Source organism: Carassius carassius, chromosome 4 (assembly GCF_963082965.1).
Source record: "Carassius carassius chromosome 4, fCarCar2.1, whole genome shotgun sequence".
Classification (NCBI taxonomy): Eukaryota; Metazoa; Chordata; class Actinopteri; order Cypriniformes; family Cyprinidae; genus Carassius; species Carassius carassius.
In genome coordinates, this window is record NC_081758.1 from 35961583 (window position 1) to 35975196 (window position 13614).

The 13614-nt window shown below is 39.0% G+C and overlaps 1 protein-coding gene across 11 annotated transcripts in view; it reads right to left on the bottom strand.

Moving 5' to 3' along the window:
• fbrsl1 (fibrosin-like 1) overlaps positions 1 to 13614 on the bottom strand; it is a 283256-nt gene that overhangs the window by 171132 nt on the left and 98510 nt on the right. For 10 of the 11 annotated variants that reach the window (XM_059548650.1, XM_059548648.1, XM_059548651.1 and 7 more), the window contains exons 3-4: positions 8973 to 9065; positions 1839 to 1874 (exon numbers count right to left, since the gene is read on the bottom strand). In XM_059548650.1, the coding sequence (XP_059404633.1) occupies positions 1839 to 1874; positions 8973 to 9065 (129 nt within the window). The remainder of the gene's footprint in view (positions 1 to 1838; positions 1875 to 8972; positions 9066 to 13614) is intronic. The other variant, XM_059548652.1, reaches the window with a different exon arrangement.

Consider the following 13614-nt stretch of genomic DNA (forward strand, 5'->3'; position numbering starts at 1 on the left):
TGCTTGGATGCATAACAGAAGCATTTTGGGGGGTGGTCTGGGCTGCAGTGAGACTTGTCCACATCCTCTTCCTGTCCCACAGATCAGAATGACACCTGGGGCGCAGGGTCCAACGCTATCTTGGGTCGAGCCCTGGCATTTAGGGAATTGGTAACGTCTGGCCGAGCAGGAGCACTAGCAAGGCCCGGGCTTAGGAGCCTTGGGAGCAACTGGCAGCGTGGGATTTGTGGGATTCTGAGTTGGCACATTTTTGGGGCGACCAGAAGCAACTGTTGAGCTGGAGCGCTTTGGCAGGAAGTGTTGCATTGCCTGGGATGACTTCTGTGCAGTGGTAAAGCATTCAGCAGAGCTCTCAACTGCAGGTCCAGATAGGCCACTAGGGGAAGCCGGGGAGTAGAGGAAGGGAGCCTTATTCGCATCCTTGATCTCCATGAGGTTTAGCCATAAGTAGCGCTCCAGCACCACTAGGCTGGCCATGGATCTGCTGATTGCCTGCGCTGTCATCTTGGTGGCGCCAAGGGCCAGATCAGTCACGCTGCGTAGCTCTTTGAAAGCTGATGGGTCTGGGCCAGACTCATCCATACAATGGAGGAGTTTGGCCTGGAAGACCTAGAAGACCGCCATGGAATGGAGTGCTGAAGCCACCTGTCCAACTGAGTTTTCAAATATTTTGATGCCAAGGACCCCATATTGTGATCCCACTGCAAAGGATTATCTTATATAAAATTTATATAAAATATAAAAGTACCTCTAAATTTTTGACTACAAAACACATTTATTAAATTATTAAGGGTGAATACATGCAGCGACTCACTTTATAACAAACATGGTCACTTTATAAACATTTACTTTAGTACGATGACAATAAAAAGACCAAATATTTGTTTTAAATATTTGTATATATATTTAATACTTTCTTATGTGTTACCAAATTAAATGTTTTTATTGTTATTCTACTATTGTAATAATTTAAAATCTAAATGTTAATATTATTATAAGATACTAATATTAAAAATTGTAATATATATGCAATAATAATTATAATAATAATAATGATAATAAAATGAATCTCATTATTACTGACCTGTTTTGACCAGAAGAATGAAATATTACCATTAACAAATGTGAATTAAAGAACATTAAATGGGAATTAAATGGGGGGAGGGGTGAACAATTAGCACCACTTTGCAACCTTGAGTTTGAAAACCTCTGCTCTGCATGCACACAAAGAATAAGCAGTAGCAAACTTTAGTCCTCACGGGAAAAAAATGATCTGCAAATGCCATGAAGCTAGGTGTAAACAGTTGACAAGTTTAACCTATACAGTTTCTTATCATACTGTTGCTCTGTCTTAAATTGAGTTCATATGAATAAAAAACCAACTATACAGGACAACATATTAATGCTAATGCCCGCTATGGTGCCCCTTGTGGCAACAATATGAAATAAAAATTAAGCTTGCGTAACCAGAAGCATATTATTTGTTTCAAGTCTCAACCAAATAAAAGCAAATCAAAATCTATCAGTGACTTTCAAACAAGCTCTAGCCATTAACCACAGCAGACTGCAGAAGAAGACATTGTCACTGACATTTTAAATGACCAGAGGACTGGAAATATAATGGTCGTACATATAAAAAAAGGCTAATTTACCAAAGATGCTATGGGACACCTTTCACCATTTAATCAGTCACTCACCCAAGAGTGATGTCCCTAATGTCATGATTCCATCATTTCTCTGTTTAACATAATTAAAATGTCCGCTGCTGGGGCCATAAATGGGAGGAGAGGATACTGTAATTCTGCCGTAAAGCTGCAGAGCGTGAAAATGTCACTTACCGAGTACCCTCGTCCTGACAGAGAGTGAGTGGAGCTCTGGGGGAGAGAAAGAGAGAGAGAGACAAAGAGAGAGAGAACAACGTTGACCTTTGAGGGACACTATGATATGACAGAGACATGATGAAGTTCTAGAACTTTAATATCAATATTCACATTAACCTTTTCCCACCCTTCGTTCCTATCATACACCTAATGACATTCCTTATTCCTTTCTCTCTCTCTCTCTCTCTCTCTCTCTCTCTCTCTCTCTCTCTCTCTCTCTCTCTCTCCCTTTCTCTCTTCAGGATCTGCTAGAACACATGACTCATATGGTCTCGATCACAATAAAGCCCTGGACAAGCATGCAGTTACTAAGGTCTTCTGAGTGGTTTCTAGGGCATTGGTATTTGGATTCTAAGGTGTTGCTATGGTGTTGTAGGTATCTGGTCTATAGATTGCTTGGAACTCACTTCTTTCACCTAGTAATTAGCACATTTTTCTTTGAAAAGCCATATGATTTCATCGCCACAGACCTTTTATATAGTACAAATGGTTTAATATGAAGCTTAATACTTGAACAAACCATCTAACCCCTTCAACAATAATAGCCGTCGTCATTAATATAATTTTATGCTAAAAGGTTTTGAAATTTGAAGTCGTTCAGTTGTGTACTTAGCATTCAACTAAACATTCTGGTTTAAACAGCAATACAGAGTAGTCAAGATGATTCTTAAATAGCAGGTTACATCATTTTTGAAAACTGTGTCATAGATTGTCATCATAAAGGAAATGCCAGTTCAGATCAGAACCAAGACACCCAGCATATGCATCCATTTTCCATGCTGTTGCATCAGCTTTTGTCACTTTATGGTAAATGAGGGGGAACGAAAGCATTTTATTTTGCCATGACAGATTCCTTGTCACATACAGATTCATATAGGGCTGCCTGAGCGAGTCATCAACAACTAGAAATAGGTAGTTTAAGACACCAGCACGTCAAACAAGGAAACGATTCAACTATATAAACAAATCAGAATTGTCTACAGCATGAATGTCCCTAAAACTACAGATAGTTTACATTTATAATTAAAGAGTTCATAATCTGTGCCGCTAACACAAAATTTACAGATTACACTGCGAAGAACTTTACGACAGTTACTGACTTTCTAATGCTGCTCTACCACCATTATGCATTCATGCAAGAATGCTAGGCTAACCGCAGGCTAATGCCTTACTTTAGCTTGGAAAGAAAAAAAATTTTGCCTTACAAATAAACCAGTCACTGAGTCTGAGCTCTGTATATTTTTGGTTTGTCCATCAATTCTCTGAAAGACATTCAAGTTTTTTTTATTATTATTTAACAAGACATTCTCAAGCACAAAGTTTTAAATTGTGTTCAGTAAATCCTGTGGAAATTCCGACAGCATACATTTATTTCATGTTTTAGGAATCTTTCTTTGAGACTGGTGCACCATGATTTGAATGAGTTACCACTTTTTTTACACACTGGGCTGGCCTACTATTGTGGTATCATTGACTTCAGATTTGCCTGCCCGATAGTTTGCATGCATGAAATATATATATATATATATATATTTGGTCACTTTACATGTTGGTCAAGTAGCCTTCCTGTCAAAACGGGCAGTTCATCATGGCCAGAATAAAGCTCAAAACATACAGATAAAATGTTCTGCTTCAACCAGGTGACTAAATGGCATCAAAACTCCTAGTAAGATTAATAAAGAGAATAGTAAGGTTCTAATCATTCAAAACTATAGTATTCAGATAAAGTTTTTGGATATAAATATTAAATTCAACATGATATAAATTTACATTATTTTCTAAATGCATATTTTTGATGTTATATCTTATATCTCACACAGATTGCAACACACTAAACTTAAAGGATCCCATTATCACCACAATGAAGGTCACTGATACATTATTTTATTTCCAGGTCACATCTGATTATCAACCTTAGCTGAAATATAACAAACAAATCAAATATCCACTCCACAACTGCAGTAACACATTCCACAGACAACTAAAACCTTATGAAACAAAGCCATAATCCACATAACCCACACTAGCTCCAATGAGAGAACAGAAGCCTGTTACAGACATCTCCAGTAAGACTAGATGGCAACTTCCACATCCCAGCACCACAAAGCCTGAATACCAATCTCCAAATCTTTTCTGCTCTCCCTCTTATCATTTCCCCCCACTTTTTGCCTCTTTCCTCTGTGCGATTGGCAATTTCTGCCTCTGTCTCAGGGGGTGACTTTTCCGCAAGACCAATTTTGTCCTTGCGCGGAATTCAGTCACACACACACACCTGCTAGGGGTTTAACCCTCATCATGTTCTCTCTCAAACTCAGTAGAAACTCCCACTGTGACAATTAGAGAAGTGTTCCTGAGAAAACCCAAAAAGGCGGCACTGCAGGATCCAACTACTTTTCCAGAACCTCTCTCTCTCACACACACAGAAAAGTGAGGAGGCATAATGTATGGAGAAGAGCTAGTGGGCGCAAGGCTCACTGGGAGGCCCAAAAATTTGTAGAGTTAGCCTTACAATGCCCCGGTTAATTCACACTGCCACATTCAGAGTTAAAAAGGGAGACTTATTTAAATGATAATGAGGAACAATACGTTGGATTTAGTGCTGCAGTGAGAGGAGAAAAAATCCATTACACAATCCGCGGTTCATAAGCCACGGGGCTGGGCCACATCTAAACACGCTCCCTTAAAAGCCATTATGAGCAGCACTCAATGGATTTGCCTAGCACTTAGGACTTCTAAAAAGGATTAAGATGCAGGCCGAGAGAGAATGAGAGAAAAGCGGGAGAAATGGGGCGGTAGGGTGAGCGGGTGAGCGGGACAGCAGCTGTTTTGGGGTTAACCAAACAACCTCTTTAAAGAGAAATGGGGGTGAACCCGCTCCTTAATCCAAGCCTATTTTCACACTAACTCAACCCCCCCTTCACCCTCCCTCTTGCGTCACTCTACATTTCCTGGGCCCTGACAGATTTGGTGACAAGTGGGAGGGGGCGGATTGTTTAGCTACAGACCAGACTATTGGTTAAGATAGGGCAGCGGATGAAAAGAAGCCAATTGGGATGAAACAGAGCATGAAGTCAGCAAGTGAACAGATGGCTGAGATGCAGTAGGTGTTGCCGGCTCTCTGTGGGCAGCTTCTGTGACATGGTGGGTGGGTTCGAAACAATCAGTGTCATTACTTTCATGCCAGATCCATGCCAAACTCCAAAACATCCTCAATGTTCGAAAACACAAAAGCTTCTATAGTCAGATTAGACAGAGTATTTATTTTGATGCAAATGACAATTAAATTATAAGGGGCAAATACAATAAAATTGGCAAAAAAAATTTGAAAAAGTTGTATAAATGTTAACTACCTTTCAAAACATAGGGTAAGATTTTTTTATTCAATTTGTTTTTTAAAAAGTTTCTTATGTTGACCAAAGTCAACTAAAATATTATTGCAATTTAAAATAACCGTTCTATTTTAATATGTTTTAAAATGTAACTTATTCCTTTGATGGCAAAGCTGAATTTTCAGCAGTCTTCAGAAATCATTCTAATATGCTAGTTGGTGCTTAAAAAATATTAATTATTATCAATTTTGAAAACAGTTTTCCTGCTTAATATTTTGAAAGAAACCATGATTTTTAAGGACTTTAAGTTTATAAGAGCAATTATTTAAAATAACTGTATTACAAATGTCTTTACCACCCTTGCAAGTATTCAAATCTTAAAAAGCTTTGTTGTGTATACTGAAAGTGGGAATCAAGCCAGAAGGGACCAGAACACACCTTAGCAACCACTTAGAAATTCCCTAGCAACCATCCAGAACACCAGTAACATGACTAAGAACATGTTAGCAACCTCATAGAAACACCTTGGCAAAAGCCCACAATACCCTGTGTCTATGAGATTTCAAGCAGTCAAGCACCACTTACAATTACATCAGAAAATGTCAACTTTATTAAAAGAAAACTTTATTCGAAAAATGCATCTTCACATCAATAATTCAGGTGACGGAACGTTAAATTTGTGTCTTTACACATATGGGCAAAAGTGAGCAAAAAAGTTTAAATCATTAGTAATGTCATTATGCATTTCCCTTGTGAACACGTTAACATTATGCAGTGCAAATCAAGCATGCAATTCATGAATGTTGAGTTTGATTAGTGTTAAAGTCAGGAATGTTTACATCAAGGTCATACTGCACAAACATCATGCACATACAAATCTGATTTATTTCCACATTTGAAAGTGGTCCAGATCAGAATTGAAAATGTCAGATGAAATGTCAAAAATGCTGTACAGACTGTCATCCAAAAACCAGATCTGTGACACATTTTAGGAGGGGATGGTGGGGGAATCAGATTTGAGCCATATTCAGCTCTGATGCAAATGTAAGATAGTATGACAAATTGAACAGACTCTACTCCGGTCTCTTTTTCATTCATGTCAAATTAAAGAAATCTTGTCTGACTATATTCATTAATTTTTTAAGACACCGTTTCTGTAATATCTTTACAAGAGCCAAAGCCATGCTAAACAAGTGGATGTGTTACATTAAAATAAGAAGATCTTAGCAAACGCAGGCACCGCTCAAATGGCAAGCCCCCACATTGGCTGTTTTTTAAATCACTGCGCTCCTGCCCCCAGTTCTTTGAGACCCTGCCATCCCCCTCGTTTGTTTCCATTTCCTTCTGACACTCCAGCGACAAAAAAGAAATCCAGTTCTATCCGCCTCTGAAGCACATAGATCGTTAGCTAGCGACGCACACACCTAAGCGTCTTTGAAGTGGGTATGAAAAGCATATTTGGTATGCAAAGAAAATTAGCATGTATGACGAATCGCAAGGAAAGATTTTTTTTTTTACACCATTTAACGATGTGACAGTGATGAAAGATGATCCTGTTTACAAAGCTAGCATTAGCGCAGCGTCCAGGCCTCGCGCGATGGGACGGGAACGAACGGGTTTCGCAGATCTCTCTCTGTCTGTGTCTTTCGCTCCAAGATGGACAGATAGGCCTACAGATGACATGGATATGGCGCTCTGCATTTTAGCACCATTTCTTTGGCAGGAGATTAGAGGGAAATGTCATATCTGGCACTGTCAGCCATTACAGCCTGCAATTTTCTGCAGTCTTTCAGCCCTCCCTCCCTCTCTCTGTCTGCCCGTTGTTCTGTCGCTTTTTGCTGTCAAAACTGTCAGGCTGGATCACGCTTTTATCTGCCTCAAGCTCGTTTCTCTCTCTTCCTCACTCTCCCTCTCTGACTTTTTCATGAAAAACAGCCTTTTGCACAAATTCATAAATGATGGCGGTGAAGGGTGGGAGGGGGAAAGCGAAGACTGAAATTTCCCTCCGAATCCTTAACAGCCTAAGCATCACATTTAATCTCTTCATTAAAAACATTTTATTCTTCTCCTCCCTTCATCCTCAGCTCGCTGAGGCATGCAGCCTCTCCGTCTCTGTATTACGAATCCATCCGAATAAATTTGCTGGGGATTTCGGACACGCATTTGGCAGGCGTTAGTTAGGGATGCGTATTCAGCTAGTTCTCGGGAGAATTAGACACAAATTCTCATTACCCCTCTCTCAATCACATTATTTCTTCATTCAAGCCCTAACAACACCCAACCAGTATTTCTTTCTCTTCAATATTCAGCTCCATTACTGAGAAACGGCACCAGCAAGATGCAGGGAATCTTTTCTACAAAGACACTGGTGAGAAAAAAACTCTAGTTGACCATGAGTAAAATTAACTGCTTATGAAAACTATTAGATAAGTGGTTCTTAAACTTTTTTACTCCAAGGACCTCGACTGTCCACACCATTATTCGAAGGCCCTACGACTTTTCCAGTTGTTTTTTTGGTTAAGAAATTTTTTTTTTAACACATACATATACACATATATACATATACACACACACACACACACACACACACACACATATATATGTATATGTATATATATATATATATATTTTTTTTTTAAAGGTGCCATGGAATGCATTGATACAATATTTTAAATTGTTCTCTGATGTCCCAGAGTGTGTATGTGAAGTTTTATTTCAAACTACCCCACATATCATTTTTTATAGCTTGTTGAAATTGCCACTTTTTGGGTATGAGCCAAAACGTGCAGTTTTTTGTGTTTGTCCCTTTAAATACAAATAAGCTGGTGCTTCAAGAATTTACGGTTTAACTGATGTTGACCGTGTTACTGACCTGGTAGCACATGAAGGCAGCATTAGTGAAAAAAGGCAGAGACAATGGTAGCTTTAGCAACATTAGCCTTACAGAGAGCCAAGAAGCTCTTCTGGAAAACAAAATATAATGCGTGATGCTTACTTTGTCTGGAGTATGGATGTTTGTGCAAGAAGCGTTGGTATCGATCCCTCTTTCAGAAGCAATCTTTGCACAAGCGCTGAACTGAACCTTGTTTGTGTTTTTCAGGACATTTTAGCTGTTTCTCATTTAGGGCTGTGTATATGCTAATAGGGCAGAGAGCAACACAAATGGGTGGGACTTTCCCCGACTATGACGTCATAGTAATGAGAAATCTGGAACTGCTAGTGTGGAGAGACTGATTATGAATTATTAGGATTATAAAACATTGAGTGAGTGGATTTTTACCATTATAGGCTGGTTGTTTTCACACACTGTGGCTACACAACAGTGTTTAAACAACTTAAAATTTTTGTATTCTATGGCACCTTTAAGCATTTTTACAAACATTATATATTTTGATGTATGTTGGTCAGTGATCCCGTTTTATACTGCTTTATAAAATAATTTAAAAAGTAAAATGAAATTCCAAATAAGAGTCTAAGCCTATACGTTTGCTGTCAGAGACAAATAGCAGTAAGCAAAAGCATAATATTATGCATTAGAACAAATGTAATGTACGCAAATGTGTGTATACACCTGTTGTGAGTGGCATTTTGCTTGAAAATCTTTTGTTTAGACATGTAAGAACAGTTGAATGCTTTGATAACTGAATGAGACTTCTGCCTGTCTTTTAACAAATTCGGCTGTTAAAGGCCTCTCCTGTGGACCTCTCCTACTACTGGCTGTCATGAATACTGGCGTCATAATGACACACTTCATTGTGCTTACCTCACTGAGCCGATCTTTAGAGCTGCTCCTGTGTGCCTTGTTCACCTCGGTCTCCTTCATTTTCCTCCCAACCTGGCTCAGAAGACTCAAGGACTAGACAGAGCAAAGAAAAATAAGACTTTAGTAGTAGAACAAGAGCTTTATATGGCTGTTGTAACCCTATAATAACAGCTTATTTAGAAAACCTGGCTCTTCACACGTTTGGAGCACCACTGTGCAATGATGCACTCTTGCATTTTCAAGCAAAGCCATATTATCTCATCAAAACAATGTTGGGATGGACACTTTGAGACAGAAAGACTTCAAAGAGACTCAGTTTTGTAATCAACAGACAATTAAGCAACTCTGAAAGGGGATTCTTTCATTTGTTTGCTCTGGAAACTTCCCAAGAGGTGCCTAGCTGTTTCTTGGACCAGAGCACTATTGTCTTACTGCTTTTATCTGGTGCACACAGAGCCCATGAAAACCCAAAGGGAAACCCAAAGTGTGTGTGTAGGGTAGGTGAAGGAGGTGTTTTTTTGTTGTTGTTGTTGCTGAAACAGTGAAATGTAGGTAGTGATGAAGGCAGCTTATGCACTTCTGTGATCTGATTGGTGGAATAGCTTAGAGCTGCTCTAAAATCTCCCTGTTTGACCTGTATTTGAAGATTTAGTTTCCAAAACTTAATAAACGGCATAGTAAAAAAAAAAATTACAATTTGAGTTTCCACCGAATGCGAATGCCCCCATTTGGCGCTGGTGCATGATTTAAAAGTAATAAATAAAAAAATCCCCCACCCCAAAAAATTACAAACAAAATCAACATTTTCCCATCGCAATATGCGGTCGTAATTTTGTATGAAACAACAAAGCTAGTATATTTTCATTTTATTTCAAATATTTTATTTCTTCAATGCCATTTATAGTATTTTCCAAGTACTCTGAATGAAGTATCACCTACTGATGCCTCTGTTAAATAATTAAAAAAATATATATTTTCTGTGAATAAGATTAGTATTTATAGACATTTGTTTACCAGAAAAAAAAAGTATTTTGTAAATATTATTAATAAATATTAATAATTTGTGTAAATATTTTTGCAGCACAGCTGGAACACAGTGTTGATCAATCAGAACTATATGAACAGCCAGTTTTTAAAAATGCAAGCATGGGTGTAATCTAGGACTATAGTGCGTGCATAAGTATGAGCGTATGTGTGTTTTACTCGAGCAACTCACATGCGTGTCTCCAGTGGCTTTTCAGGTCTTGGCCCTGGTCTCCAGATCTCTACTCTAATTTAAACAGATCACTGCTACAATTAACCTTTCTGCTAAATATCAATTATAGCCCCAGGCAGAGCAGAATTAAAACGGCCATCAGCTAGTCTGACAGGTCCTGCATTCTGCCACAACCTGGTCACCGTATCCCCGTCCCTTCTTCCCAGAGGACGCACACAAGCCCAATTTAATTACCAGAGCCAATACTGAGCCAGCGCTGGAACAACACTGCGCCAGCACTGGATGATTGGTGCAATGAATTACCATTCAGTTGAGGTCAGAAGCGAAAACTGGTGTAGTTATGTTGAGGATATTTAGAGGATTCCAAAAAAAAAAAAAGAGCTGCAGGTGGGCCTAATCAAGTCAGGGTAATTTGCCGTAGTCAAGACAGGGGCTCGATTCTGTCAGAAAAGCTGACAGGCTAATCAATCCTGCTATCTCAATCGGCAGGGCTGCTTAGAGAATTGTGGAATTGCTGGTGTGTATACTTGTAAAAGCAGTCAGAAGAGCGGGGGTCTCTGTGTGTGGGGTGCCAAAACATGGTTTTGATTTGTTTACAGAACACAGAATGAAAATTTGTGTTTTCAAAAATAGCATTGTCGATGTCTGATTTTGAAATCGCAGCATCTGGACTTTGTCACATGTTTTTGGATATACAATGTGTGTTTTTTGAGACACTACTTCAGATAAAGATGGATTTTATTTGCTTAGTGTTCTGAAGGTCTCAACTGAGGCTTCATGCACGCAGCTAGCCGAAGTTTCTGCAGGTCTGCCCCTGAGAGACAAATCATGAAAGGTGTTTGAAATGCACCTCCGTACTTCTCTGTCTGTGCTTTTTCTAGTTACGCATTCATGTCTTGTTTAGTCGTAGTGCAAGGTCAAACATGTTGGCTTTAAGAATCTGTAAAAGACACAATTTCTCTGTCATGTTTCTCTCGAGAATATGTAGGGAATTCAAAACCAACATGAGGTTAAATGATCATATATATACTTAATAAATAACCTTAGGATTATTGGACACAATTTATCACAGCACATTATTCAACAAAAAAAAAAAACTATAATCTTCCCTAACAAAACCTTCTTCGTAACCTTCTGTACGATGCAATTTTTTAAACGTCTCCTTGCAGCCCAATTTTACTGCTTGCATAGATGGTCTGTGTACAACAGTGAGTGTTTGACTCTGCAGATGAGACTTTGAATATACATAAAGTCATAATCTTCTGGTGTGAACGCTAATATAGTTATCGTTATACTCACCGTCATCAAAGAAAAGAGGAACTAAAGAGTGAAAAGAGATGAAACCAGACAGAAAAAGACATTAACAAGAACATATAAAGGGGAGTAGAGGCTGTGAACGTATTTGTTGGCCAGGCTCTGAAGGTAAAACCCGTTTCCGACATACTGCCGGTTCCCTGCCCTGAAGGGAGGAGTGGCGGGCAGGCGTCCTGAGAGCCGTGCTAGGGTGAAGTCTCTCTGTTTTGTTATTCTGCTCTTTTGATCCTGTCTAACCTCAAAGGGTCTGCCGTCTCCAGCCAAGAGCCCCTGAGCTGCCACAAGTCCCACCTCCATTAGCGTGAGAATTTCACCTCCGCCTCGCCCTTGTTCTCTCCCTCCTTCCACTCCATCTCTTCCCACTTCATCTCAGCCACACCGGTCACTCTCTCTCTCACTCTTGTCTTCACCTGTCAGCTGTTTTCTCTTAATCCCTGCTCGGAGAATCAAGCCCTGTCAGTCCTCATTAGACCCACCCAAGTCTAAAACCCACCACCATCCCCGTTCAGATGAAAGCTCTCCATTGCCAGCGGTGAGGGGCAGACTGGGAGAGTATAACAGATTGCAGACTCTGGGGACACAGATCCTTCCCCTAATTTGCTGGAAAAAGTGTCCCGCACTAGAGGAGCCTCACCTCTATTAACCCAAAGCGAGAGTGAAAGAGAGACAGAGACGGAGCGAGACAAGAAGCACACAGAAAGAGAAAAAGAGAGAGGGCGGGCGACAGTGGCTCAATCTCCAGGCTCATTATCCCCGAGCTGCCCCAGAGCAGAGCAGAGCGCTCGGAGCATGGCAGGGCCACAACAGGGCCAGGGGCCAAATGGATTCATCTGCTCTCATTTGCTCCTGTCTCAGCAGAGGCAGCTGCTTGGAGAGAGGCGGATTGAGGGAGGGTGGAAAGGGCGGGAGCGTGAGAGATTTAAGGCTTTGTATTCTGCCGCAGAATAGCGCCACCTGTTTCTGACATTATATACAGTAACAGACCCAAAGAACATTTTAATTATTTTAAGAGGTAAATTAAGTCAGATCTGTGACATAGCAATTTCTGTGGTGGTTATACACTAGTGTTCAAAAGTTTTTGAAATAAGTTTATTATGGTAACCTGGGCTGCATCTATTTGACCAAAAAAATTACTATTGTGAAATATACATGAACTCTTTCAATAAATGTAGTTTATTCCAAAGCTGAATTTTCAAAAGTGCCACATCCTTTTTGGTGCTCATGAAACATTTCAAATCATTCTAATGTCAAAACATTTTTGCTGCTGCTTAATATTTTTGTGGAAACCTTAAAACTCTCTTTCACTACAGGATTCTTTGATAAAGAACAGCATTTATTTGATTCTTGCCACATAACATGTTCCTAAAAATTCCAACGACACTGCCAAATGACAATCCACATTTTCAGTTTCTGTATATTTTGTGGGTGAATTTCGCATAAACCGATATTCAAAAAGCACAAAACTAGCATAGCTATGTGGGAAGCAGTCTTGTTATTTATAACTAAAACAATGAAGCTGAAATAAATTCTTAATATGAGATAAAATAAATAAATAAATAAAAAACTGTTTCCTTGGCTTCTAATAAAATAACATTAAGTACTAAATTAATTTTAAAAAGCTCAAATAAAAATAAATTTAATAAAAAATTGGATTTATTTTTATTGGAAAAAAAAGCAACCAATAATAAAAAAATAATATAAGGATATATATAATATAAAAAAAATAATAAATAAAAGCTAATTAAAAATAATCAATGTGATTATAATCAGGGGTGCACATAAGTGGTCCCCAGGTCTGCATAAATGACCAAAAAAAAAAAAAGCTATAGAAATAATTCTGACAGTGCATTTGCGTACTGACATGTTTGACCGCTGTTAATGCTCAATTACCATTTTAGATCGACAAACTGCACTGTATAAGATTTCTATTCAAATTGAAAGCACAAATCTAGGCTACCCGCTGCCGTTTTCAAAGCACAATGCAAAACTGTGACATTTCATTCACTGACGCTCTTTAATCGGTAGAGCTAAACCCAGAAGCACATATACTGTAATTACTTGCCTGCAACCCACCAAAATAAAAGCCTGCTAATTTTAAGGTTGAAAGTGAAG